The sequence below is a fragment of the Amblyomma mixtum genome, chromosome 3 (assembly GCF_055824585.1).
Source record: "Amblyomma mixtum isolate Tamu chromosome 3, ASM5582458v1, whole genome shotgun sequence".
In the NCBI taxonomy this organism is placed as follows: domain Eukaryota; kingdom Metazoa; phylum Arthropoda; class Arachnida; order Ixodida; family Ixodidae; genus Amblyomma; species Amblyomma mixtum.
In genome coordinates, this window is record NC_143014.1 from 244,768,462 (window position 1) to 244,793,638 (window position 25,177).

The window sequence follows — 25,177 nt, forward strand, 5'->3', positions numbered from 1 at the left end:
ACCCTACGTGCATCCCTTTGCAATGTGCCCGCATACATGGCACTTAAAGCATTGTTTTCTGCACCGCGATTCGGGGATAGCGTTTTCTGAAGTGCGCGTTGTCGGTCTCCCTTCAGCTGTTGGTCTCCCTTAATAAGCTGTCAGCATTGTACTCACACCTGCCATCCTTCCCACTGCTACTCTGCACCTGACAATCTCTTCGTATGCCTGTGCTATTGCAGGAACATAGTCGGGCTTACGAAGCCCTCGCTTTTTACTTTGTTTAGCCACAATATGTGCTCTCGCGTCTGGACTGAGGCATCCCTTCAGAAGGTTTGAGACGACCAGCCGTATGAACTTTTCCACGTGTTAACTTCAGTGCTTTCTACTTAGTACTCTAAATAATTTTCCAATCTGACCGCGAATTGCTCCCACGTCTCTTCCGGCCTGTTGTTGGAAGACTGGAATAGACGTTTGTATTCCGCAACTGACAGCCTGAGGCCTGCCCAAATTTAGCTTTTTAGGATGGTGTTAATGTATATTGTTGCCCTACCCCTATCCTTTCTTCTGTCGCTCCCCCCTCTCTTTCCTTCTCCCTCACGTCTCCCTGTGCTTCTATTCCGGCTGGCCGCAGCTCCTCACGTGCTTCAGGTTTCGGTAGCAGATGCCGTGGCTGGCAACATCTGTTCCTTCAATTTTTATTTTTTATGACCAATAAATAACCACTAATAATAATAACAGGATGGCGTATTCTCGCCTTCCTTCCGAAGACAAATGGGTAAGGAGGCCCCGTGCCCTCTCACTGAGTCGTGGGAACACAAGTCCGGCCCACCCTTCGGTTGGTACCTCATATGATTCCAAAGTTGCCTCAACATGTTCGAACGAACCCGGCACTAGCGCTTCCTGAGTTGGCATTACAGCGAGTTGCCCTTCAAAAGACTGGTGAATTTTGGGGGTTCGGTCCTCCTCCGACGGCGTATCCGACCCTGAGCGGCTGCTGCAGCTGCAAGCTGTTGTAGCCTCTTACATTTTTTGCTTGTTAGCGACAGCACCTCTTCCCCTTCCGTCTGCACCCTTGTTCTCCATCCCGGTGCACTTCTTATATCACTTGTCAAAACCTAAGGCTTTCGCATTGCACTCAAACGCCAGAAATTAAACGGGCACTCGCCTTGCTACCAAAGCGTCAATGTCGGTGCCCCAGCTGTGTCAGGGGAGCCTGGAAGTCTGCTGGGTTCTCCTCGTAAGGCCAGTTGCTCCCTCCGTCACTCTCATCGTCGTTGTTGCTTGTCCCTGGTGAACGGTTTCCGCTCAGCCTAAAAAGTTCTGCCCGACTGCGCCAGTTGTACTTCTCCATAGGTTCTTTCTATAGGTCAGCACATGGAAGAAGCTTCCCAGACAAGCATCGGGTTACAGGTTGAAACTTATTTGTTCACGTCAGCATCCCAATTAAGTCAGATCAAAACACGATTAAATACCGTTACCAAAAAGAACAGCAATCGGGTCCGAGGTTCAGCCCACGGGCGGCATCGCCCGCCCCCCTGGCAACGTTCCATCTTTCCTTCGTAGATGGCCGCAAATCACTATCGCACGCACACTCTCGCCGCTCTGGTGGCACCATCACACAGCTGGGCCCCATCTGCGCGTTCTCCAATTCTTGGCAGAACTTCCCTTTTCGTCGCAGCTCTCATCAGCGCCGCAGGCCCCGTGGCCGCCTCCACAAATGTTGGTTGCGAACCTCTGTGTATCTCACCGGCCCAAGGACATCAGTGCTGTTGACTTCGGTGAACTCGCTGCACGGCGCCACCCGGGGGTAGCACAATCACCAAGCCCGCAGCCTTCACACATGCAGCTCCTGTCCGCGCCCCCTTCCGGCACACGTGGGTGGTAGATGTGTTACTGAACTGTGCGACACCAGCGCTAATCCCTTCCGGCGACGACCCACAACTGTGCATTTGCCGCCACCGTGTGCAGATAGCTTGTGACTACCTCTGAACGCTGCTGCTGCGTCACTCGGACCAGTGCGTCCTGCTGCCTTGTCTTCAGCTACCGGCCGTACCCAGGGGGAACATTCTTCCATTGTACCAAGGCTGGCTCCAGGAAACCGCTCATTTCCGGTCCTGCAGTAGGCGTCGAGCACTATGGGTGCATTAAATTGAATTGAATTTTTATATCAGATTGTCAAAAATCGTGGAGCCCGGAGCTAAAGACAAATAAATTATGCCTGACGGGGCCCCGGGCCCCAAGAAAAAAAACCTAAGTACAGATATACGTTTACAGCAGCAACACTGTGGGGCAATGTTTAATGAAAAACACAAAATAGGTAATGAATGCATCAGACACGCATTGCATGAAACACTACACTGCGGACAAGACCTTAAACATAATGTATCAAGCAAATAGGGAATAAGAAAACTGTGTTAAATGCAAACAGTTAAAGAAGGTAAAGTTTAACACTTTTAAATGAACGAGCAGTTTTGAAATGCTGAGACAAGATGTAAATGAACGGGAGTTCATTAAGACCAAAACGGCATATGAGGTCTTCTACATACCGTAATTACTTCTAATGAGAGGAGTGACGTGTCTTGTATGTCTGAGAGAGTGTGGGTCATGTTTAATGAATGTTGTTTAGTAAGAATTCAGATTCAGTTTTATTTCTTTCTAAAGTTGTATTTCTTTGTTACTCCGCCGCTGTGGCACAGTGGTTACGGTGCTCGGCTGCTCACCCGAAAGGCGCGGGCTCAGTCCCGGCCGGGGCGCTCGAATTTCGGTGGAGGCGAAATTCTGGTGGCCCTTGTGCTGTGCGATGTCAGTGCACGCTAAGGAACCCCAGGCAGTCACAATTTCCGGAGCCCTTCACTGCGGCGTCCTTCATAGCCTGAGTTGCTTCGTGACGTTAAACCCCCATAAACCAAACCATTTCTTTGTATTTCTTTGTATGAGCACTTCTCAGCCGAACCATTTTCAAATTTTAATGCTCCAGAAATAAAACGTAAGGAATAAATCGCACTATAGGCTGTCCGGCTGGTCCAGTTTATTCAGATGCATAAATGATGAAATGCACATATATACGATGGACAGGCTGGCCATGAAAGAGTGCTTAATATCAACTGGCTTTATAGTGGGAAGGCTGTACATATACCTTAACATCAGAAACGAATGTCAAGGAAAGGTAACCGTGGAGGGAAACAATAAAACCAATATCAGCGGCCTACCACAGCACCATGAGAGGTGGCTCAAATACTCACACTCACGACTGCTTGCACTCACATCCACTCACTCACACTCACGTCCACTCACAACCACTCACTCACATTCGTACTCATGACCATGTGCACTCACAACCTCTCACTCATACTTGCACTCATGACCACTCGTGCTCACAACCACTTACACTCGCACTCATGACCACTCGTGCTTACAACCACTTCCACTCGCACTCATGTCTAGAGCTACGGCAGCTTCCTGCCCCTCCGTTACCGTACAGTTTCTTAATGTCGTGCTGCTAACTGGTTCCCCCATGTGGTCTACCACTGCTGCCGCGACTCGGAACTTTCTGGTCCTGTGGTCCCGTCTAGAGATGCCTTAGGCTACTCTGCCATCTCCGAGGCTTCTTTTTATCGTTGTTACATAAAGTACTAGGAACCTCTGTGACCCTCCTCGTGCCTTGCTTTATCTCGTCGAATTCAAAGATCTCAGCATAAGTCCTTACGCCACCGTGGCTCCCTTACTCCGCCCGCACATCAAAATTTCGGAATGAGTCAGAAGATTGAAATTGAACAACATATAGTCCTCCAGCGGTAAAGAGCACTGTTCTCTGAACAGCGACCTCGCTGAACGCGGCGGTTCTGCGTGTTGATCCATCATGCGGGTGTTCGACACGCTAAGCTGTCCTACGAACACCAAAAGTTCGCACGGAATTCCGGAGTCTTTCGTCGCACACAGAAATCTTGTAGTGAAGTACATGATCTCAATCTCTATTTTAAGACAATGCTGAAGTATGCCCCAAAAACACAGCATCACGACAAAAAGAAACAATTATTTTGTTGCTCAGTGATTTCTCGTTGCTCTCACAGGTAGCAATTCATTGACCACGGCACAAACGCCTCGCCGATTAAAACTACAGTCGAGCCCATTTATAACGAACCTGACGGTCACGCGGATTCCGGTCATTATATCTGATGTTCGTAGTAAGTGGACTCTTCGTATAATAGCCAAGAATACTAAGGTCACTAAAAGTGGCATTTATTTCTTATAAAACTACTTTATGCGCTCCTACTTGTGCAAAGCAGATCCTCCAGCGACTCTTTCCAGGCTATCTAGGGTGGTCAGTCAATCCTGGTGGAGACCCTTGCTGCTAACTATCAAATTTAGCGACGGGGAATAACTAATCGTGGTTGAAGTGTCCACGGCAGCTGGTGGCAGGTCAGCCACATAAACAAAATTACTGAGAGTACGGGAGTGCTTGTGCTTGGTGTTCGTCTTCGTCACAGCCCGCGCTTCTGAAATTTTGTGGTCCGCAGGAGCGTAGTTGTCTGATGAAACATCTGGCCAGCCATGGATCAACGAAGCTTTGTCACACATCTACATGCGTCCGGTCACGTGTGTTTTCGAGCGGCTTCTATAGTTCGTGTACTCATGAAGCGACAAAAGTAGCGCAGCGCTCGCGGCACTGAGTGCATCAGTTGCACTGTCCGCTGTGTGAAGCTGCCTGCACGTGGTAGCAGCGCAAAAGATGGAGCCGACTGGGCAGGCTATGCATGCCACGTGACCAGCTCGTGGCTAGCACGCATGGTTAGCAAGGCTTTAAAAATTCTCAAATCGCTGCTGTTACTTGATTCACGACCATGGTCAGTAGCTTCGCTTTCGACGATGCCCCTTTCTCACACGCACCGCGCTTCCACTTCAGAGGCTTTGCCCAGCCGGCGAACACGCAGGCAATGATTGCCCTCGTAGGCCATCGACGCGGGCTTGGCCTGCGGTTACTTACTGTTTGAATAGGGAGTTATAGCATGTCGTTACCGTGTTTACGCTACCGTTTGCAGTGTTCCCAGACGCTGGATTTTCCGGTTAGCGCTGCGCACTGCAGTGCCGTCTTTTATTGCATTCTTCGGTCGACATGTTCTTTCCGAAACGATGTCGTGAAGGTTGAGAGACGTTCTTTCACTGCGCGCTTACTGGAAGCACGACATCTTAAAATTCGGCGGTAGTTTACGGCGCCTGCTCGTTCGCTATAACCGAGTGGTGCGGCCAAAGTTTTTTTGTTGTATCTGCGACGAATTGCCGTTCCCCTTATGCATATTTTCACGATAACACCGCACCCGTTCGTAATAAGTGAGCGTTCGTTATATCTTCAGCCGTTAGGCTGGACTACATCCGCTGAATTCGTATCAAGAAAGGCTAGGTAAGGCTGCAGATATATGGGTAGAGGAAGTAATGACCGATCACAACCTTCATCGTCTGCCTTGTGGAGAGGTCGTACAGGTATCCCAAGGAAAAGCGAAGAAGGAGAAAACCGAATGTATCAGCATAAAGATATCTCTCGAACATGTCCAGAAAAGACAGACGAGCACTTAGCCGCCTATTAAGCACAGCTCCCAGAAAGTGGTTGTTTGTAGTTTTGAAAATAAATGCCCTGAAACAAGTTGGTGGACAAATGGTGCACGACAGGTTCACCGCACTCCACCAGGGCGCAAAGGATTCTGTAGACGCACAGGCTCCCTTTGATAGCCCCCCAGGAAAAGTTACAAAAGTTCTACGTAGTGCAAGTACACCTTTTTCCTAGCAGAATGCTGCACTTGCAAGAATGTTGCAACGCAACATCCCAACCAATATCTTACCAATTTGTGTCTGTGCAGAAACGAAGCTCCTCAACCTAACCTATCCAAGTGTGTTTCTTTTATCATGTTCTTTTTATCAGAATAAAACAGGTCGACGTCGTCATAATAAGTCAGCCGTAATTTCTCACTGTACTAGCGAGAATCCACGACTAGCTGTCTTTTTGAAGATACTGAGAAACAGGGGTTCGAGATATATAAAGCGAGTGACAAAGGCTATATCGAAGAGGAGGTTTCAATAAAATTTGTTTTGGTATGCTCAGGGTGTTAGGGAGATCTAGTGCTCCCACGAGGCTCTCGTTCGCTGGGGGATGTGTGGTGGAGGGGTTCTCGCATATTCTCGTAACATGTAGGAAAGGGAAGGGGGGGGGGGCTGGCAAGTCGATTTTGGGACGACGAAAAGGTGTCTGTCTGTATATATGTGTCGATACATGGCAGCTTCGTTTCTCAATAGTGCGCGGGAACGTAGAGGCCTGGTGCGGCGGTCATGTCGGCGCCCGCGTAAGTGTACTGCGTACGAAAAATTCCAGACTGACTCGAGCTTCAAGGAGACCAATTTTTCGTGCGACGGGGTCTCCGAAATTCCTCAAGCTGGAGAGTTGTGTAGATGCAAAATCCACCAGCTTTTCGCAATATATATCATCAGAAGGATTATAGCATACACATAGCCGTACATTATATTTCGAGTTTATTTCATTGTTCGGCTCTTGCTGTAAATTCGTCTTTTGGCCGCAGACAATACATAAAGTGGGTAAAGTAAGAACATCTCGCATTAAACAATTTTTTTCATTTTTATGTTATATATCGATGCCACAGAAAAAGTAAACACCATAACAAGGTTGATTAAACACATCTACGTTCTAAATTTTTTTTCCCCTAAACCCGTTTTAACCCGTTTGCACCGGTTCAGTACGGTCCGAACCGGTTCGAACCGGAACGGAATGTCACTCTGGAGCCGAACCCGGAACTGAACCCGAAAGGTGTGAACCCAAACCTGAACCGATCCCGAAAAAATTCCGGTTCGACACCCTGGTATCTACACTTGATTCGTCAGCCATTAGGGCAGACGTCGGAACTGGCTGCTCCAGTGCATCCCATGGTAACGACGACGGGTCATCAGCGACGACGCCTGGCCTTGGAGACGACCGTGCACTATGCACGTGTAAAGACGACGGGCCATGAGCGACGACACCTGGCCTTGGAGATGACCGCGCACTATGCACTCGTTCCCCGTCTTTTCCACATGCATTCCAGCAGGGTAGGTCAGCACCTTCACGTAAATCAACAACTTCGTCGGATACCGGGATTGCCTGGCACGGAAAGAAGAATGACCATAATGATAGGTCGCCATATACGACGGCTGGTCTTGGAGGCGACTCTGCACCTTTTTCTCGTCTATGACTGTTGCATTCCAGCCGGCCACGTCAGAACCCGCACTTGAATTCTCAACCACTGGGACGGACATTGGGCTTCGCCGCTCGTCTACGGTGCATGGCAATGATGACTGGCTTCCGGCCATGAAAGCTAGCCTTGGAGACAAGTCTGCGCTGTGCTGTCTTATTCGGTTACGTCAACAGCTTCACTTGGATCGTCGATGTCTCGGACGGACACTGAACTTGGGTGCTCGAGTGCAGAGCACGGCAGTGATGTTGGGTCGCCAGCCACAACAGGTGCGTTTGGGGACGACCCTGCATTCGCCGGCGGACTAATGGAACTGTCTTCTTGGCTTGAGAGGCATTTCTGTTGATTTCCCAAAACAGGTTGGCGCTCTGCTGAGGCGATAGACATTCCAAGTGGCTTCTCAAGCTCCGCCTCTGCCTTTCCGGAAACCAGAGACTCGTTTTGCATGTCTTTGCTTGGCAAACCAGCAGTGCTTCCTTGATCCATCTCATGTCCCTGCTCTTTTATCACTCAAGGCTCACGATCATCCAGTAGTGACTCGACTGACAATGCAGAAGCCAGCGACTCATCACGGCACTCCAGTTCCACTTGCTCCACTTTTTTGAACAAGCGTGAATGTGGCATGGCCTCCGGAACTTCCGTCTTTTGTTTTGAGACAACCTTACTATCTTCCTCACATGCTGCCTGTACGCATCCTGAATTATTGCCTTCCAAGTGCACTGAAGTGGTTTGATGCTCTTTTGTAGTAGCGCACGGGTGCTCTCCAGGACTGTCACATGCCTGACAATCGGCGGTTGTGGAACCATGGATGCAAAGCTGCTGCTGCTGTTGTTCAATAGGTTCTTTATTTCTCGCAGAACGCTGCTTTTCGGCAGGCTTTTCTTGTTCGGCGGTGAAAGTCGTTTCACGTCGTTGGTCAACTTGTTTTGAATATGAGCAGTCCTTGTGCGGAGCGCGCTTATCCCAGTAAGGCAGGAAATTCCCACCAGCTCCACGTCGTCTCCTGTCATAGCCATGAGCTCGATTCAACCGTGGTCTGAAACTGCCGCGACCATGACGTGGTCTCCAGCCCATGGGCCGGTTGTAACGTAGTCGCATAGGACCGTAACCTTCGCTCGGCTCTTGGCTCCATTCCACGGTCCCGTTTTCCCCGGCACGGAAGGAAGTGAGACCTCGACGATGCCACTTGTTGTAGGGAGTGGTCGGATTATACCATGAAGGAGAACAGCCGAAACCTTCGCAGGGCTCTTCACAATATTCATTCCACCACGGCGGGGGACAGGCATGATCGAAACCTTCACAGGGCTCCTCGCTGTTTCCCCTATTCCACTATTGCGGGTAACCTACATGATTTAAACCTTCACAGGGCTCCTCACTGTTTTCCTCATTCCACCGTGGCGAGGAATTGACATGATCTTGACCCTGGTTTTCGGCGTCTTCATTGTACGATGGTTGAAAACTGCAATAGTTTTTTCCAGCCCCTCAGTGTCGTTAGCACCTTCATTACAGTGAAGCTGCCAACTGCGACTCTGGCCTGGTATCAAACCGCGGTGAAACTGGAAGCTGCTGGCTGACGATGGAGGCGTGGGCAGCAGTGGGGGGTCGGCGTGATTCTCCTGAATGGCTGGCATCGCAGCTCTGCGACCAGGGCGTTTGTTCTGACGAGCCTGTTTCCTCGGTGCGCATGGCAAACCGATCCCTGCAGTAAAGAAGCACTGATTTTAATGCAAAATCCGAACCTCAGCGTCTTTTTCAAGAGTTACTGGCTGGTGTATAGCTGCAGTGGTAAGCACAAAAAGGAGAAGAACTTCAAAATCAACTTTGTAATCGACCTGACAGAGCACAAGAGAAAGCAATATAAGGTTGCAAGCATAAAAAGGTCAGATTATAATACTTTGTATAACTCAAAACTTTTTTCTGTAGATGCTCGCCTGGAGTTTTCTCGAAACAACACAGCATATAGAAACAGAACTTAACAGACACAGTGAATAAATAACAGAACGTTTTATGAATCATGTAACCACACGCTGCAGTTATTGCCGCTCCTGCAGGGCACTATAGCTGCTCGCGCTTACCTTGCTTATGCACAATGCATGGGTAAAGGTTCTTTCTTTTTTTTTGCTATATTATCTAGAGCTCACCCTGGGCCTTCAGGTATGCAGAATTTGGCAGATGCGCGGAGGGTGCTACCCACTCAACCGCTGTCACTCTCCAGCAACTCAGAAGCGCTACCACCCATACAGCCGCAACCACCAGTTTGCCCGAAGTGGTGCCACATTAACCCTCTCAGAGAGAGAGAGCGCGCACGCGCACACACACACACACACACACACACACACACACACACACACACACACACACACGCACACAGAGTCGATTATAAGTCACCTTGTTTCAGAGGGACGCTCAGAGGCTTCACCAAAAAATTTTTTTGGAACAACAGCAGTCCACGAACAGCTCGCCGACCATCGATTAACTCGTTCGTGCATTTTATCCGAGTGTGGAATTTCCATCAAGTAAAAAGACAGCCGACAAACAGTCTGCCCGCTTCTAGGTCTTCTGGCTTGCAGATACGATATTTCTAACGAAACCGCTCCGTTGTGAGTATAAATTTCTGCGAGTGGAGCATCTTTTACTTTTCCGAAGTGAACGGACTGTGACGCTGCCATTCTACACACGCTGATATCTCGCATACCAAGCAACTTAAACTCGCTAACGCGCTCGTATACGCCATTTTAAAACGATCTCGTTTCGAAGAGGTCCAGGTAGCCCCGCAGATCATATCATTTTATTTCATTTAGCCTTCCGGCACCCATGACTGGGCTTTAGAGTCACATATAAAAAGTACATAGTGCACCAATACGCATTCTAGAGGGTACCAAAGAGGTAGCGTAATAGGGTGTTCGATGTGCTGGTAGCATCAGGCGACGGCAGCCACAGCCGCTCTCTTTCCTTCGGCGACAAAATGTTCAACGTGAGCTAGCTGATCACACAATCTTCTATAAGCGGTGCGGTGAACAATTTCTAGGACGACGAAACGCGTGCAGAAAGAAAGGGAGGACACAACACAGCGCTACAGCCTAATGCGAAAGAAATAAGAGTTTAGCGCAGCATAACGCGCTGAACTCGGACGAAGCTGTCGCGTTGCCTCGGGCGTACGGTAAAGTCTGTGACATAAACTTTGTGGCAACCTGTGCTGTCGCAACGGGCGAGCGGTCACGTGGCTGGCGCTGGTCACGTGATGACACGTGACCAGGAACCCGTGACTGTCACGTGACTGGGTGTTGGCGGTATACATCATGGCATTCGGGAATGGAATTGTACGTATAAACACTTTCGGTGCAAAAGCGGTTGCCAAACGCTTGTGTGGTAAAGGTAGGCAAAACAGCTTAAAAAGAGAAGAAAAGAAGACAAGCGAACGAAGGCTCGGAACACCTATGACGACATGCTGCGGCAGAGCAAACTTCGAGAACACGTATACGACGCTGGAAAAATCGCGCTGAAGACAAAGAGGAACAATGAAAGCCTTTTTCACGAAGTCAAGAACACAAGGCGAGCTCCGCATCGGTGACAACATCACGATCTGGACAGCGTTTCGAAGGTCGAATGCATTCTTAGCGATTCCAAATCTGCAATCAGAAATTTCGCTGAAAGAAGAATTCGCACACTAGCTCTGTCCATTTTAGCCAAAGCTAAGCCACTAAAGCAGGCAATACACATCATGTAGGTCCCCGGCCACGTCTCTCATTCGGGAAACACGGCAGCCCACAACCATGCCCGAGGATTCGTTGACCCGCGCCTGCGACGGCGATAGAGGGCACGGTTACACATCATGAGATCACTCTCTATTATTCGAATCCGCTTAAGTCCCTAACCATATCAGAGCAAGTTGCCCGGAGACAACTGCGAACCTAAGTTGGCTGGAACATGAACACATTCGTATTCAAGGATTTCACCTGGTCTCCAGCTGTAGAAGTTGCAGAACCTGTGGTGGGGGTGTGTCCTTTCTTGTGAAGTCTTCGTTCCGATACGTTGTTCACGATGACATTTCGCTCAATAATAAGGACATGGTATCTCTTTTCATCACACTGCCCCGCCGCGGTGGCTTGGTGGTTACGGCGCTCGGCTGCTGCCCCGAAAGACGCGGGTTCGATCCCGGCCGCGGCGGCCGAATTTCGATGAAGGCGAAATTCTAGAGGCCCGTGTGCTGTGTGATGTCAGTGCACGTTAAAGAACCCTAGGCAGGGTGTCGAACCGGAACCGAACCTGAACCCGAAACCGAACCCGAATTTTCACTCGGAACCGAAGCCGAACCGAACCCATTTTTTTTTCGCCATCTTGGAACTGAACCCGAACCGGAACGATTCAAAGGAACCGTTCCGAACCGGTTCGGAGCTCGGTTCAGCCCCACTTTTTTTGCAACCCGGCACACTTCTTTTTTTTTCAGACAAAATGAGACAGCCTAGGGCGTAGGTTTACCCATCCAAAGCTGTCTGCGCTGGAAATTGGGAGAATGGCGCCCAGTATATGAGACAACAAAATTGAATGAAGTATGATGTGTGGGAAGGAACCTAACTGACTCTTCTGTAATGTACTAGCGCCAATTCTAAAGCATTGTAAGTCAGGTTTATGTGAAATCTTGAGTTATTACTTCTCCTCCTTTTCATGTTTGTGTATGGCTTTAATCAAATTGTTAGCACTGATATAACTCAATAAAGCAGTATAGACACCAAATTTTTGCTTGCGTATTTTCTCTTTTCAAACGATGATTTCGACATTGGTATACATGGAGCACCCTGTGGTATTTGCCTACAGCATAGGTCGGCACACTCACTCATGAGTGCACTCATTTCCACTCACTCACACTCACACTCACGTCTCTGAGTGTGAGTGCGAGTGAGTGGATGCGAGTGCGAGTGTTCGTGAGTGTGAGTATGAGTGAGTGGATGCGAGTGCGAGTGGCCGTGAGTGTGAGTGCGAGTGAATGGATGCGAGTGCGAGCGGCCGTGAGTGTGAGTGCGAGTGAGTGGATGCGAGTGCGAGCGGCCGTGAGTGTGAGTGCGAGTGAGTGGATGCGAGTGCGAGCTGTCGTGAGTGTGAGTGCGAGTGAGTGGACGTGAGTGCGAGTGAGTGCATGTGAGTGAACGTGAGTGCGAGTGAGTGGACGTGAGTGGACGTGAGTGCATGTGAGTGGACGTGAGTGCATGTGAGTGGGCGTGAGTGCATGTGAGTGGGCGTGAGTGCATGTGAGTGGGCGTGAGCGGACGTGAGTGCATGTGAGCGGACGTGAGTGCATGTGAGCGGACTTGAGTGCATGTGAGCGGACTTGAGTGCATGTGAGTGGGTGAGTGGACTACAGGAAACTTTACGGTGCCCCAGCATATTTTAATTGCCACTTAGTCTTTTTATTGCACAAACTTTCGGCTCGGGTGGCAGGCCTGGCTGCGCAGATGTCGCTCTCAGGTTCAGAATAAGGGATCCAGCGTTGCCTCCGTAGCAGGAACAAGCCAGGTGTATGCGGCCTGGATGATCAGGACGCCTTGACGTGAGCGGCCGGTGCAGCGCCTACTCGATTTCTTGGCGAGTTACTACCACCAGGACTGTTATACCCATGCGAGGTTATTGAGTTTGGAAGTCATCATGAATGAATGCTCCAAAGGGCGTCGCATGACAACTGAAATCGTAGGATGTGTCAGCATTTTTCATTCACTTTCAAAGAATGATACTGATGACAATACTTCGTCGTATTCAGCAGCTATTTATTTCAGCAAAAATGAAAAACTAAAATACTCTAACCAGAGAATGCTGTGGACTCGGTGAAGGCTAGGAAATGGGTCTTTATTAGAAGAAGTTGACCCAAAAGAAAAGAGGGCCCCATGCCCTTGGAAGGTACAGGCTGGCTCCCCGAGCTGCCGCTCTCTTCCGCTGCTGGAGGAAGACTCTCTTCGTTGACTTCCGGGCGTTCACTCTGCTGCTCCCTCGAACGCCGTGCCCACGTGACCCAGCTGGGCGTTCTCGGGAGGAAGCGTCCCTTTGTGCTGACGGTCGCGCTCTCGAACGCCGTGTCCACGCGTTCGCGTCCCTGGGCATTTGCGCTCGCGTTTTCGAACGCCGAACATGAGCCCCGCGTCCGTGAAGAGGCCGGCACCCTGCGATGCCGAGTAAAGGTCCGAACGCTCGCAGCACAGGCAGTTTCCGGATCTCTGGCCCACAGGCCAGCAGTGTCTTGCAACGTAACAAACTCCTCCCCCCGATGAAGTCCTTCGCCGAGGCTGCGTCCACAGATGCAGGATCGAGAGAATGCGCTCCGGACGGCAACAGGGCAAAATGCATGCGCTCACTTTGAGCGCGCGCGCGCGCTCACACACACACACACACATGTTCGCGGAAACCCCTGGCTGACGGTGCCCAAGCGACGAATGACTGCCAGACGGCGATTGCCAGAAAAACTCTCCCTGCCTGTTTTTGCTAATCAAGTATTCGGCTCCCGTCAACACATGGCAAAACACAACAAAAGCGACGCGCAACATTGCATTTCAATGTGGTCACAAAAGAAAATGATAAGCACAAGTATTCCCTCTATTGTGCTCAGGGATTAACATTTCAGCCGTGCCCTTCGGGGTCGCGTCCGCCTGATCACTTCAGCTGCGGAAGCGCGCCGAATGACGTCACCCTTCGCGTTAGTCATTCCTTGACCACACTTTTTCAAAGAATCTCTCGGTTGAGTGTATGTGCAGTCAGGGTTCTTTAATGTTATTTTTATTCTCTTTTTTCGAGAAGCCAATGCCCTGTTTCTAGCAGGTAGGCTCACTCTCATCCTGACTGTACTTCTTCAGACAACACAACTGTGCTACTTTTACATGTCGAGGCCTCTTTGTGGCCTTACTGCCACTTTCGCCTTTGGACGACAACTTCCTGGCATTTTGGGGGGTTTGTTCTCGGACCTATCCGCCCGCGTCGCACGCTCAGAACATGCTTTCTGACACGCAATGCGGTTCTTTTCTTTAGGCTTTAAGACAACCCCATCTTTCCTTATATCAGTGACAGATAGCCCTGCCAACTCAAGATAATAGCCCTTCATTTGTTTTTGCTCCGGCAGTGGTACGTTCCTCTTTTCTCTTTGCTGCGAGCCTCCCGCGTGCACCTCGGGACCAACAACCGACTCCTTAGGTTCCCCACACTCACTAAGGGTACACTTCACTCCGGGTTGACAAGCAACTATCTCGTTAGCATCGCAGCTAAGCACTAACTCCGCGCAAACGACCCTCGGACGTTCCACTCCCTCTAGGTTATGCGACTCGTGCCTCTCAGGATTGTCCTGTTGCGCCTTTTCGCACAGTATACGACTATATTCTTCCTGTGCATGTTCTTGGCACTGTTTTCTCTCTCCGCTTTTGCCGAAGTTACGCATCCTTCATTCTTGACTGCGTCTCGGAGCTTCTCAATTTCAAGCTGCAATCTTTTCAACTCCCGCTCTTGTTCCTCTATTTCCCGCTTCTGTTGCTCTGCCGCTACCCGTTGCTCTTGTATTCTTTTCCGCTCATTTTCCTTCTGCACTCGGCATATCTTTTCCCAAGCATCAGTTATCTCGTACTCTTCAGACTCCTCCTTTTCAATTTTATCGCGAATCTCTGGGTTCCGCGTACGTTGGTTTACTTCTAAACCAAGTTCAGCTGCCAACAGCAGCAAGTCGTCTTTACTCAATTTCTTTAAATCCATGGTTGGCGAGAGCCGACTACAAAATCTGCAAACACACCCTGTGGTGAATAAATGCAGTCGATTGCTCAGATAGAACCCAGTTCTAAATCATCTGGCAATACGTAGTCGCTTCGGCACTCACCCAACCAGGAGCCCTCGATGGCCACCGTGTCTTCCGAAGACAGAAAGTGCCAAGTCCGTCGATCCCAGATCGTCGATGTTGCCTTTTTGCGGTTGTATCCACGCCTGGCCTTCACGCTGCACTGCGACGAAGGCGACTCCCTGATCCACGTAGCGGAGCTCCGTAGATCCCGGATCCTCGAAGACGCTCTGTCGTTAGCAGTTGTCCACCAGCCTTGTCCTTATCCCGCCGCTAAAGAAGCTACACCATCGTGCAGCCTGGTCGATCCCAGATCGTCGAGGTTGCCTTAAGCGGTTGTCTTCTCTCCAGGCCTTCACGTTGCGCTCGTCAGCAGCTGTCCACCAACCTTGTCCTTACCCCGCCGCTGCCAACCAGTTTGCTGCGAGGTACGGGCTGTGGACTCGGTGAAGGCTAGGAAATGGGTATTCATTAGAAGCCGCTCTCTCCGCTGCTGGAGGAAGACTCCTTGTTGGCTCCCGTGCGTTCACTCTGCTGCTCCCTCAAACGCCGTTTCCGAACAAACAGTTTCCGAATCTCTGGCCCACAGGCCAGCAGTGTCTTGCAACGTAACAATGCTCACTCCTTTCGGAGCTCTTTGCACTTTATATGTTCTGCTATCAGAACGAGCTTCTCCACAGTTGAAGGTAAAAGGGATGCTCTTCGGGCTCTCTGTAGAGCCCCCGCTGTGGAAAAGAGCCTCTCAACGGCGCCCGAAGAGGCTGGCGCTCCGTAGCAAATTGAGGCGATTTTTGCTAGACGGGGGTACGTGCTTTCCTTCTGCCTCCAGAACTGCAGAACATTTTCTGCTGTCGCAGAACTGGCGATATAGGAGTCGAGTTCCGACACCTCTTCTCTCTCTTCAGCCGGACACACGAGATCCAAAACAGAATATGGATCTGGTGTGTACCCGACGCTTCTTGCTTGCTCACTTTGCCCGCAGGCGTCAGGTGCAGCAGAATCGGGTGAATCCACCTGCGGAATAAAACACTGCTGTCAGAACTCAGACCTAGCCACAGAATCACTCAGAATACCAAACCTCCCTTTTAAATGCGCCTAGCGAGGGTTTCAAATGCTGGCGAGCGCTCAGTGTCAAGAGACAATATTTTCTACCCGAGATTAATTTCAGTCAATGCATTCAGGTTAAAATTCTCTGCAGCGAGGCTTACTATCGGCGCCGGCATTGTACAAGCCCAATCGTACCAACGTCCCAGAGCATCTTTTAGCGGCGTCATTTTGCAGATGGAAGGGTGGTACACTGTGCCTACTTCTAGTCGTGCGTAGTACCCCAACCTCGACACGCGATGCTCAGCAGCAGACATTGGTTCCACAGTTCGCTTTTTGAAATGACGATTTACAAAACCTTCAAGTCAGTTTTTCTGCGTGGCAGATATTCCTCTACTATGCCAGCGTCGCCTTACTTTGGGGCAACAGTGAAGTGCAACACTGGCACTGCCAAAACCGAGCACTGTCACTTAATCCCCAAAGGGTAGCAATGGAATCAAATCGAACTCCGAGTACATGAAAATATTTTCACGCTATTGACTTTGAGGGGTGGCCGCCGCCGCGGAGTCGGGTAGCCCGTTATATTGCAGGAATTTCTGCCGGTGAGTAAAGGTAACGCGCATGTTCTGCACCTCATCTATTGGTGACGATAGTAGGGACAGCCTGTGTAGCTGAAGGCAAGGTGACTTATAATGTCCGCCAAGGAGTGGAAAAAGGGACAAGCGCGGAGTGCATAGCATACCTGCGTGTGTTTTTCCAAGAGCCTTTTAACGGCGTCGAGGGCTTCCTGCGTCGTTGGTTTTTTTAGGCCTGGGGCAAGGGCAGGCTGGAAAACCCGCAACTTTTGCCGGGGGTGCAGGACACTTGCTGCGACGAAGATGTCTGCAAGAATGCCTTGTAGACGCTCATTCATTTCCTCGAGCAGCGTCCGCCTCAACTTCGAAAACCTGAAACCAGGATCAGATCATCACTTTTAGGGTGGCTACTGGTTACGAGAGGAGGCAAAAAGGCTTATTCTCTACCCGAGGGCATCACATTCCTGCACTGCGGAAGTTTTAAGCGTGATGTGACGCACACGCTGTACCTTTAGCGCACTTTTGCTGTAAAGTAGTGAAACGAGAACATCTGCATCCTAGATAAATACACTTTGAGAAGAATCAATGTCTTCTGCTTGCCTGGTCCGCCTGCTCGCGCCATATATATTAAATTCATGCGGTTCATTAACCGCAACAGTATATTATTCGAAGGATATGCAGGGAAACCGTGAAAAATTGTTTCACTTTTCTTCTGGATCTGAATTAAAAGTTCGACGAAAATCGACGAGCACGTAACAGGCCAGTAAATAATTACGATTTTGCTGCTTTTCAAATCTGGATTCATTTGCGATTTCAGGGTCGAACGGTGGCTACTAGTGACACTGTTCACCTGCTAAAAACGAAGTTCTAATCTACTGGACACAGCGATTCATGTATGCTAGTGTTTGGCGCATTATTGTAAAAACAAAAAAACAACAAAAAAACAGAATAGAAAAAATGGAAGCTTTGTGCACTAAGTAATGTCTGACATAGGTGTTCTTAAGCAGCACAAGATGCACAAAACGCAAAATATATTTCTGTGTACACTCACTCGGCAGCAGGGCAGGTGCTAACTTGAGCATAACAACTGCTGAGGCACAGGTGCAGCTCCGCTGACGTCACGCCGTCTCCTTGTAGTCGGTCAGTGGCGTCGGCTAGGGGTTTTAGCAGGTTCAAAAGGGCCTGCAGCCTCCCCAGGTTGAACTCGCGTGGTGGCAGCGAGACATGCTTTGTTGTCGGATGATCATTGTATTCGGCAATGACGTTCATCACTGAACTGAAGACGTCACTCTGGAAAATAATAAATTATTGCGTAAGAATGGACGGTATACCCATATATGTACATCCAACTTTTAGTGCGAAAGCACTACTTAACACGGTCAAACCCAACCAAGAACCTTGTCTGAAGCCTTGGAGTAACTCGGGCAAGCTCAAGTTAGTTCGGCGGGGCATCGCATGAGCTGCAGCATATGGGCTGCCGCAATGGGCTGCAGCTGCGTCGCGCAAGCTGCATACGCAGAAGGCAGAAAGTATAGGTGAAGAATGAATCTTCGCACGTCACTCCGAGGGCCCTACCACTTGACTAATAGCGACTAATATGCTGAAGCGCATAATGAGGCTTCTTTATAAGTGTAGATATCAGTCTTCGCCACTTTCAGCACCTCATCTCCTATTACGAGATGTAAACCATAGTCCGCACTTCACCCCCCCCCCCCCCCCCCCTTACCGTTCATTTTGAGCTATGCCTGTTATATACCTGTACGGAAACTAATGTTTGATTACTCTCATCTCATCTTACTAGAAGCTTGGTGGAACCGAGTAGCAACACGCCGTGCAAACGCACGAAAACTTGGATGAAAGCGCGTTTTGCAGCAGGACAACACCGCTATGAGGTTTCCACTGACCCAGGGAGTCACTCAGGGAGTCACTCATGCGAGCTAGCTGCATTTGCTACGCGGAGGTTTCATGCACAGACACAGACCGCTAATAAGATACTACTCAGCACGGGAAGCGCTGTATGCCACATTTACCTCCGTGAGCCGTTTCAGTGCTGCGACGATGGAGTTCCATCTTGTGCCCGCAGGTGGGACGAGGTCTTTGCCGCACATTTCTTTAAGGCGTTCCGTCCAGAAGCTTGACCTCCGGAATATGTTTACTACCGTGTTGACGTGCGACAGCAGCGCTTGGGCCTTGTCATCTGCCCGCAGTGAGCCATTCACTGCGAGCTGGAGCGTGTGCGCAGCGCACCTTACTCGATGGAACTGCAGCTGCAGGGGCACTGCATCGCCGTCTTCTTCTGCGTCCGCCGTCAGGTCTTCGACCGCCTCGCCTTCGGAGTCTTCTACATCCGGTGTTTTCACCGCCCACTCTTCGTTAAAGTTGCCGTTCATATTGAAGGCCTTGGTCATGTTGGAGGCATTATCGCACACCACCGTGCCAACTTGATTGGCGTTTATGCCGCGCGAGGAGAGCTCTTCAAGGAAACTCTCTCTTATGTTCTGCCCTGTGTGCCGGCCTTCAATGTGTCTGAATGACAGAGTATGGAGATAGAGTGCCCAGTTGTGCACAAACTGCACTCTAATTCCCATTATAGACTCGCGCAGTCGGCTAGACCACAAGTCCACAATAAAATGAAGTGTGCCAGGCGGTGCAGCACTGAGCTGTTTCTGAAGAGCGGGCAGGGCAGTTTTTTTTGCAAGTTCTTCCAGCTGCCTGCCAATTGTTTGGGGGGATGGCATGTTAAGCTCTGGCTTCAGAACTCCACGAGGCGCTTGAAACCATGGCCTCGTGTCACACTTAATGGGATTCCATCTAACGCCACCATTTCGGCGACATACCGATTAAATGTCTGCTGCATGGTGTCACTTGGCGGAAGCTTTTCTTTCTGTCGCTCTTTTTCTTTGAAAACAGCCACAGCTGTATCCAGCGTCTTCTGACGCTTAGCTTGAAGTTCTTCGAACTTATCGCTGTGCACTATCTGAAAGAGAAGTAGAAAAGACATGCTTTGAACGCACATGTATATGTACGCATATACAATGGGGCCAGGAAACATCACTTTGAATTACAAATGTGTTGAGTGCGACGAGGAGAGGAATATGCGTGATCTAATGGTTAGTTCTCTGCGCGCCCAAGAGTTACCTGGGGCGCGAGTGCGCGCTGCTAAGCAGGACCGCGCCTTGCACACGCTGCGCTATCGCGCGGTTATGATTCGGACAGTGGCCGAGAACTCGCTTATAAAAGCGCATAAAGCAATCCCCTGTAAATTGTCGCTATCGCTCCCCCCTATACTTCTTGCTATCATCTCCCCGTGTTTCCCCCGACCGTGACTGGTGCCCTGTTGCCACGGGCACTATCTTTGCCTTCATTTTTGCCTGCTCGGCTTTTCTCAAACAGTTTCTTGGCCAGGTGTGTCGACCAGCTTTAGCAGCGGCCTGAGCAGTAACGCTCGCTGCCATGAAAGTGTAGCGCGAAACTGAAAGCGATTGGTTTCATTAGTTTTTGTTCGCGTTCACGGCTTTTTTCAGTTTTCTGTCGTACGAAAATTTTGCAAGGTCCCTTAAAAAGTTGCTATCCAAATCAATATGCCCCGCCACGGTGGCTCAGTGGTTACGGCGCTCGGCTGCTGACCCGAAAGACGCGGGTTCGATCCCGACCACGGTGGCCGAATTTCTATGAAGGCGAAATTCTAGAGGCCCGTGTACTGTGCGATGGCAGACCACGTTAAAGAACCCCAGGTGGTCGAAATTTCCGGAGCGCTTCACTACGGCGTCCCTCATAGCCCGAGTTGCTTTGGGACGTTAAACCCCAGTAAACAAACAAACCAAATCAATAAAATAATGATTTGCTGCTTAGAGTTTGGTTGACTACCTATCACAATGCCCTCGACCGGAATGATCAGTGTTTCTCACATATATGGCTGCGCGAGGTCTTCAGTCGGGGTGAGTGGGATCACAACACGGATGTACATTAAAATTATAAAAAAAAACCTCTTCTCCCATTAGCGTCAAAAGCACCAAGCCTCACCTTTCACCCAGCCTCACCTAGAATTCACAGTCGAAGCTTTCTCATTTTTTAAAAACTTCCCCAGAGCAGGAAATGAAGGTTTTTCTACTTTTAGACCATATTTTGGATTTTTCTGCAATTTTTACTTCTGGTTCTATTTCACTGGTTATAACGTCTGGCTTCTTTACATTGAACAATGCTGAACAGATTTTGACGTTCATAAATCATCAGTAATGAAGGCTGGTCATTAGCACACAGAGTTCTTCACCTAATACTATACGCAATTTGTAAAAATCGGCTTTTTGAGTTAGAGAAGAGCGCTTTTTTCGGCAGAGCATTGTCATCGGTCTAGTACATCTGAATACAGCCAAGGCGTGCTAATAGCAGGTTCGTTAACTGGTACTGAAAAGTTGATATTACTGTTAGCTCCTTTATTCTTACTGCTTACTGCCTTGTCATTTGCGCGGTGCCACACATGGGATTCGCTAACTATACTGACCGCTCATTCCTGCCTCTCAACCTCTCGTCCTCATTCCACTTTTAAGGCTGGTTCACACGCAAGCGTGTTTAACAGGCATGAAAAACAATCTCCTAGCCAATCGCAAATCGCTAATTCATAACCAAATATACAGCATTTTCGATGCAAAGGGTACTCCAGCTCTTGTGACAGATATTCTCGGCTTGTGTTCTGACACGACAGGTGATGGTTACTTTTTCGATTTATCAAGCAAGAACAGCGGCATTTCCGGGTTAATATGTCTTCTTGACATTGCCGAGATACCGTCCTCATTAGTACTTTTCATATTCAGGAGAAATTTGACGGCCTTGCAGAAGTTTTCAACATCGTGACTTTCGCTTAATGTCATCAAATCTGGACGGGTAGCATCAACTCCAAAAATAATTACCTGAACAAATTTGAGGCCTAAAGCGTTTGCGCTCATTTCTTGCACGAGTATGGCACGGGTATTAGAGCACGGCTGAAAGCTATTAACAATAACCAGCAATAATAAAAAAATAGAAATTAAACATCCTCAAAACAGTTACGTTTACGCAGATTCCACCTTGCAGCTTAGCAGTTGTATGTCAATGCGAAATAACCACTCTGAAAAAACGCAGACAAGCTACCACATAGCAGAAGTTCATTTAAGCTGGTGCTGTGGACTGTTTGAAGAGTTAGTATGCACTCGTTTTCACCAGATGAGCATGTTATAAAATGCGCCTCATATTCATAATAGCAGTACAGATTAGCAACAAATCGGTATGTATTTTTTCATCAAAGAATTGTAGGAAAGAGACACGGAGTACAAACACGTCTTCCTACGTCCTGTCTAATTCTTTACTGAAAAAAATACATTCCAAAATACCTTAAAACCCTCCACAATTTCAAAAGTGTATATTTAATTAAAATGGTGCGAAGGGCAAAACATCAGATGCGGACACCACGAACGCTTGTGGTGTCCGCATCTTTCCTGCAAAACGAAGTTCCCGGCTCGTCATGGAACTAGCGCTTTGTTTAAAGGTTTAGAAAAGGAATCACGCGGAGGTTGTCAAGGAAAAAGTTAGACTTCTCGACATGCTGAGCAACGTTTACTGAAATCAGTGCAAACGGTAGCCAATTTTTCTGTGAATTAGTCAATAAACTGCGTTTGAAAATAATGTTGAGTAGCTGGCCTGGCCAAGACGGCTGCTTACAACTTTCCCCTAGTCGAATCATCAGAGAACGCGCTGTCGTTTCCAAAAGCCAAGTTCGAGCCGAGCCTAATTTAAATGTGCAAGGCTGCGCCCGTAAAAGGAAAGCAAATCAGATGACTTGGCGTACGTACCTCGAGGTGCCGTCGGAAATTACTTGGGTTGGACTTCTTGCCCCATTTGTCTTGCCCACAGTGCCGGCACTTGTACAAGGTCCTTTGCCGGTCGGTCGTGCTGCCGACGTAGTCGTAATGGCTTTTCAGGTCAGCAGGAATTCGATGTCCTGGGTCTAGCATCAGGTTCTCAGCGGCACTCTGTGCAGCCATGGTGGTCGATGACTCCTAAGTTACTCGCAGGGGAACACGTTGCAGAAATGATAGAAATGGCTCGATCGTCCGTGTTTAAATATGCTTCTGTCGCGTGTTCCCGCCTTTTTCGTCCAATCCGCCCGGGGTTCTCATGCTCGTTGTCACCTTGTTCTTTCCGTGGCGCGGATTGGTCCGCTGTCCAGTTACCGGTCTACGTGAATACAACAAAAGCCGACTTTGATGGAAAGTGCAAAAGTGTCGAGGAAAAAAAAAAGTGTCAAGAAGGTTCCATCTTAAAACCTGCTCTCTCTCTCTCTGGAAAAGTCGGCTAGGACATGTTGTGTCGCATTCGCGTAAACATGCCTATAATCCTGCAGGGTAACATTCCAGGAAACAGCTGCGACGTCAGCGTGAGGTTCACCATAGAGCCTGTCTCTTCCCATGCGCATGAGAAGGCCCAGCGGCAGTGCTACCGGTTTGCGGTAGCTGTAGCCAAATAGACCTCTCCCTGATGTAAACAGTGTGACGTCAAAAAGGTGTGCCCCGATGGGCAAAATCGTCGACTTTCGGTTCTGAACCGGTTTTTCAGGTGCCGAGCACTGCCCCACCAGCTTTGTTCCCTGATTCGAAACGCCTGTCAGCCTTTCTTCTCCCACCTGGTACGGCGCATGTTTTGCCCATCGGACCAGAAACACGTGCGTTGATGACGTAGGCCGGGAGAGGTCTATTGTCTTGTTTGGGTTGGCGCCAAAAATTTTTGGAATTGACCAATTGCGGACACCTGTAAGACGCCTTTTCTGCAAGGCTTGTCTTGCAACCAAAAGGTCTCTCTCCCAGACGACACACACACATTTTTCGAGCGAATGAAAGCTCCGGATGGTGAAAGGAGAGAGTCCGTCCTTTGTCACAGTGCAGTGCCGTGTGTAGTAAGTTGTGCCTTGTTATAGCTGGAGGCGGGGAGGGGGGGGGGGGTGCAGAGAGGAAGTTGCAGTGACGGTATTGTTCAGCAGGAAATTTTTAGAAAGTTTAGTGTGAGGGCTCTCTCGGAGCCATCTTGACTGGTGACATTCCTGAGGTTTACTCTGAAGGGGAAACTTGACTCTTTTCGTTTCCTCAAAGAATGTGAGCGTTTCGTCTCGACCTTTTCGTCGGAAGTTGGAACATTCCTGAGGTTTACTCTGAAGGGGAAACTTGACGCTTGAAAAATGTCAAAAAGTTGGAACGAGATTTTTTGAACAGATTTCTGCAAACTGTCCATTTCCTACTCATTTTTTTACGACCGAGGGTAGGGAGGAGGCAGTGGACTAGCAGGAAGCAGTTTGCTGGAAGCAGGAATTGGTTTTCTACAACTGAGTTAACAATAACCACTGTCAAATTGAATGCGTACACCAGCCACTCGAATCCACAGCATTGCCACTGCCTACAGTCGCGTATACATGAATGCGACAGAAGTCGACTGACTGGATTCCAGTCCACTTTTTCAAGGAAAGTGCCGAACGCGTCCAGTAAAAGACTAGAGGAAGTGTCACGTCTTTCCTTCAAAAAACCTGCTCTTTCTCTAGAAAATTCGACTCAAGACGCACTCTGTGGCATTCATGCCAACACAGCTATGCTGACGCGCACATGAACAAGCAAAGACAGGATGGGATGAGAGAGGTCCGGTCCTGAGGAATTTAAGACACAGCAGTTGGCCACTCAATATGGCCTCCCGAACCGTGCCGTGAGGGAGGCGATGAAGGAGTGAGTGAAAGCCAAAGGAAGTGAAAGAGTTGTAGGAGCTAATTTGTAGCAGAAGCTGAAGAAATACTTTTTCTTTGTTTTGCAAGCTGTTAAGCCCTCATCGGTCTGAGCGCACAATGGCTTAGGTGCATAGTCGGCATGCCACTCCTTACTTGAGTGATAGTACTGCAGTATGTAGCATGTGGTAGTAGAAAGAGCAATGATTTATTAAAACAAATGAGCATCGCCAAAATATGTTTAGCACCCAATGTGATGTACAGAGGAGAGTGATCAGTGAGAAAGGGCAGGGCCCAGGGCAGAGCTATGTACAGTACACTGTGTGTATGTGTATTGTGGGGACGCTTTCGTCCCCTGCGTTCGCTTTCCCTCAACGCGCTAGTTCCCTGTGGTTAGCTCCTCCGCAAAGCACTCCTCTCGGTTCGGTGACTTTCCACTAACAGGGGAGGGCGCTCGCGTCGCAGCGACACCAGCGCCACGGATGGCGTTTTGCTGCGCGCTCGCGGGGAGCTACGGGGCCTTTTCTCCCTCGGCAACGGGAAGCGAACGGACGTTTCGCTCGCAGCTTCGCTCTTCGTCGACGGGCGCCTCGGTCGGAACTTACTCCCGCCGAGACCGTCCCGCTCGAACTCGGAGTTCCCTTTGCCCTACCGTGGGCGGACGTTCGCTCGTAGCCGTGCTGGTGAGTCGGACATCCTAGATTCCTCAGTGTATTTTGTTGCTAGCTGGCGTTATTGTTGCTATAGCAATAAATGCCTTGTTTGTGTCAGCCAGTGTGTCGTTCCTTTGTTCCCGTAGAGCACGGCCCGC

General features: G+C 49.4%; 2 protein-coding genes across 4 annotated transcripts in view; one reads left to right on the forward strand and one right to left on the reverse strand.

The window, feature by feature from the left end:
* Nucleotides 1-25,177, forward strand: part of LOC149354220 (uncharacterized) — a 141,247-nt gene that overhangs the window by 37,076 nt on the left and 78,994 nt on the right. The window contains exon 5 of one of the 3 annotated variants that reach the window (XM_089583183.1): nt 1,951-17,884. The exons of the other annotated variants lie outside the window; for them this stretch is intronic. Within the exon in view, the coding sequence (XP_089439309.1) occupies nt 1,951-1,971 (21 nt within the window). The 3' untranslated portion in view covers nt 1,972-17,884. Of the gene's footprint in view, nt 1-1,950; nt 17,885-25,177 lie in introns of those variants that run through there. 3 annotated transcript variants of the gene reach the window in all.
* On the reverse strand, nt 12,645-23,358 carry LOC149354221 (uncharacterized). The gene is made up of 5 exons (XM_089583171.1): nt 22,457-23,358; nt 18,662-19,608; nt 17,683-17,921; nt 16,799-17,003; nt 12,645-16,026 (listed from the first exon to the last, which is right to left on the reverse strand). The coding sequence occupies exons 2-5, from the start codon at nt 19,367-19,369 to the stop codon at nt 15,631-15,633; spliced, it is 1,548 nt and encodes a 515-aa protein (XP_089439297.1). The 5' UTR covers nt 19,370-19,608; nt 22,457-23,358; the 3' UTR covers nt 12,645-15,630.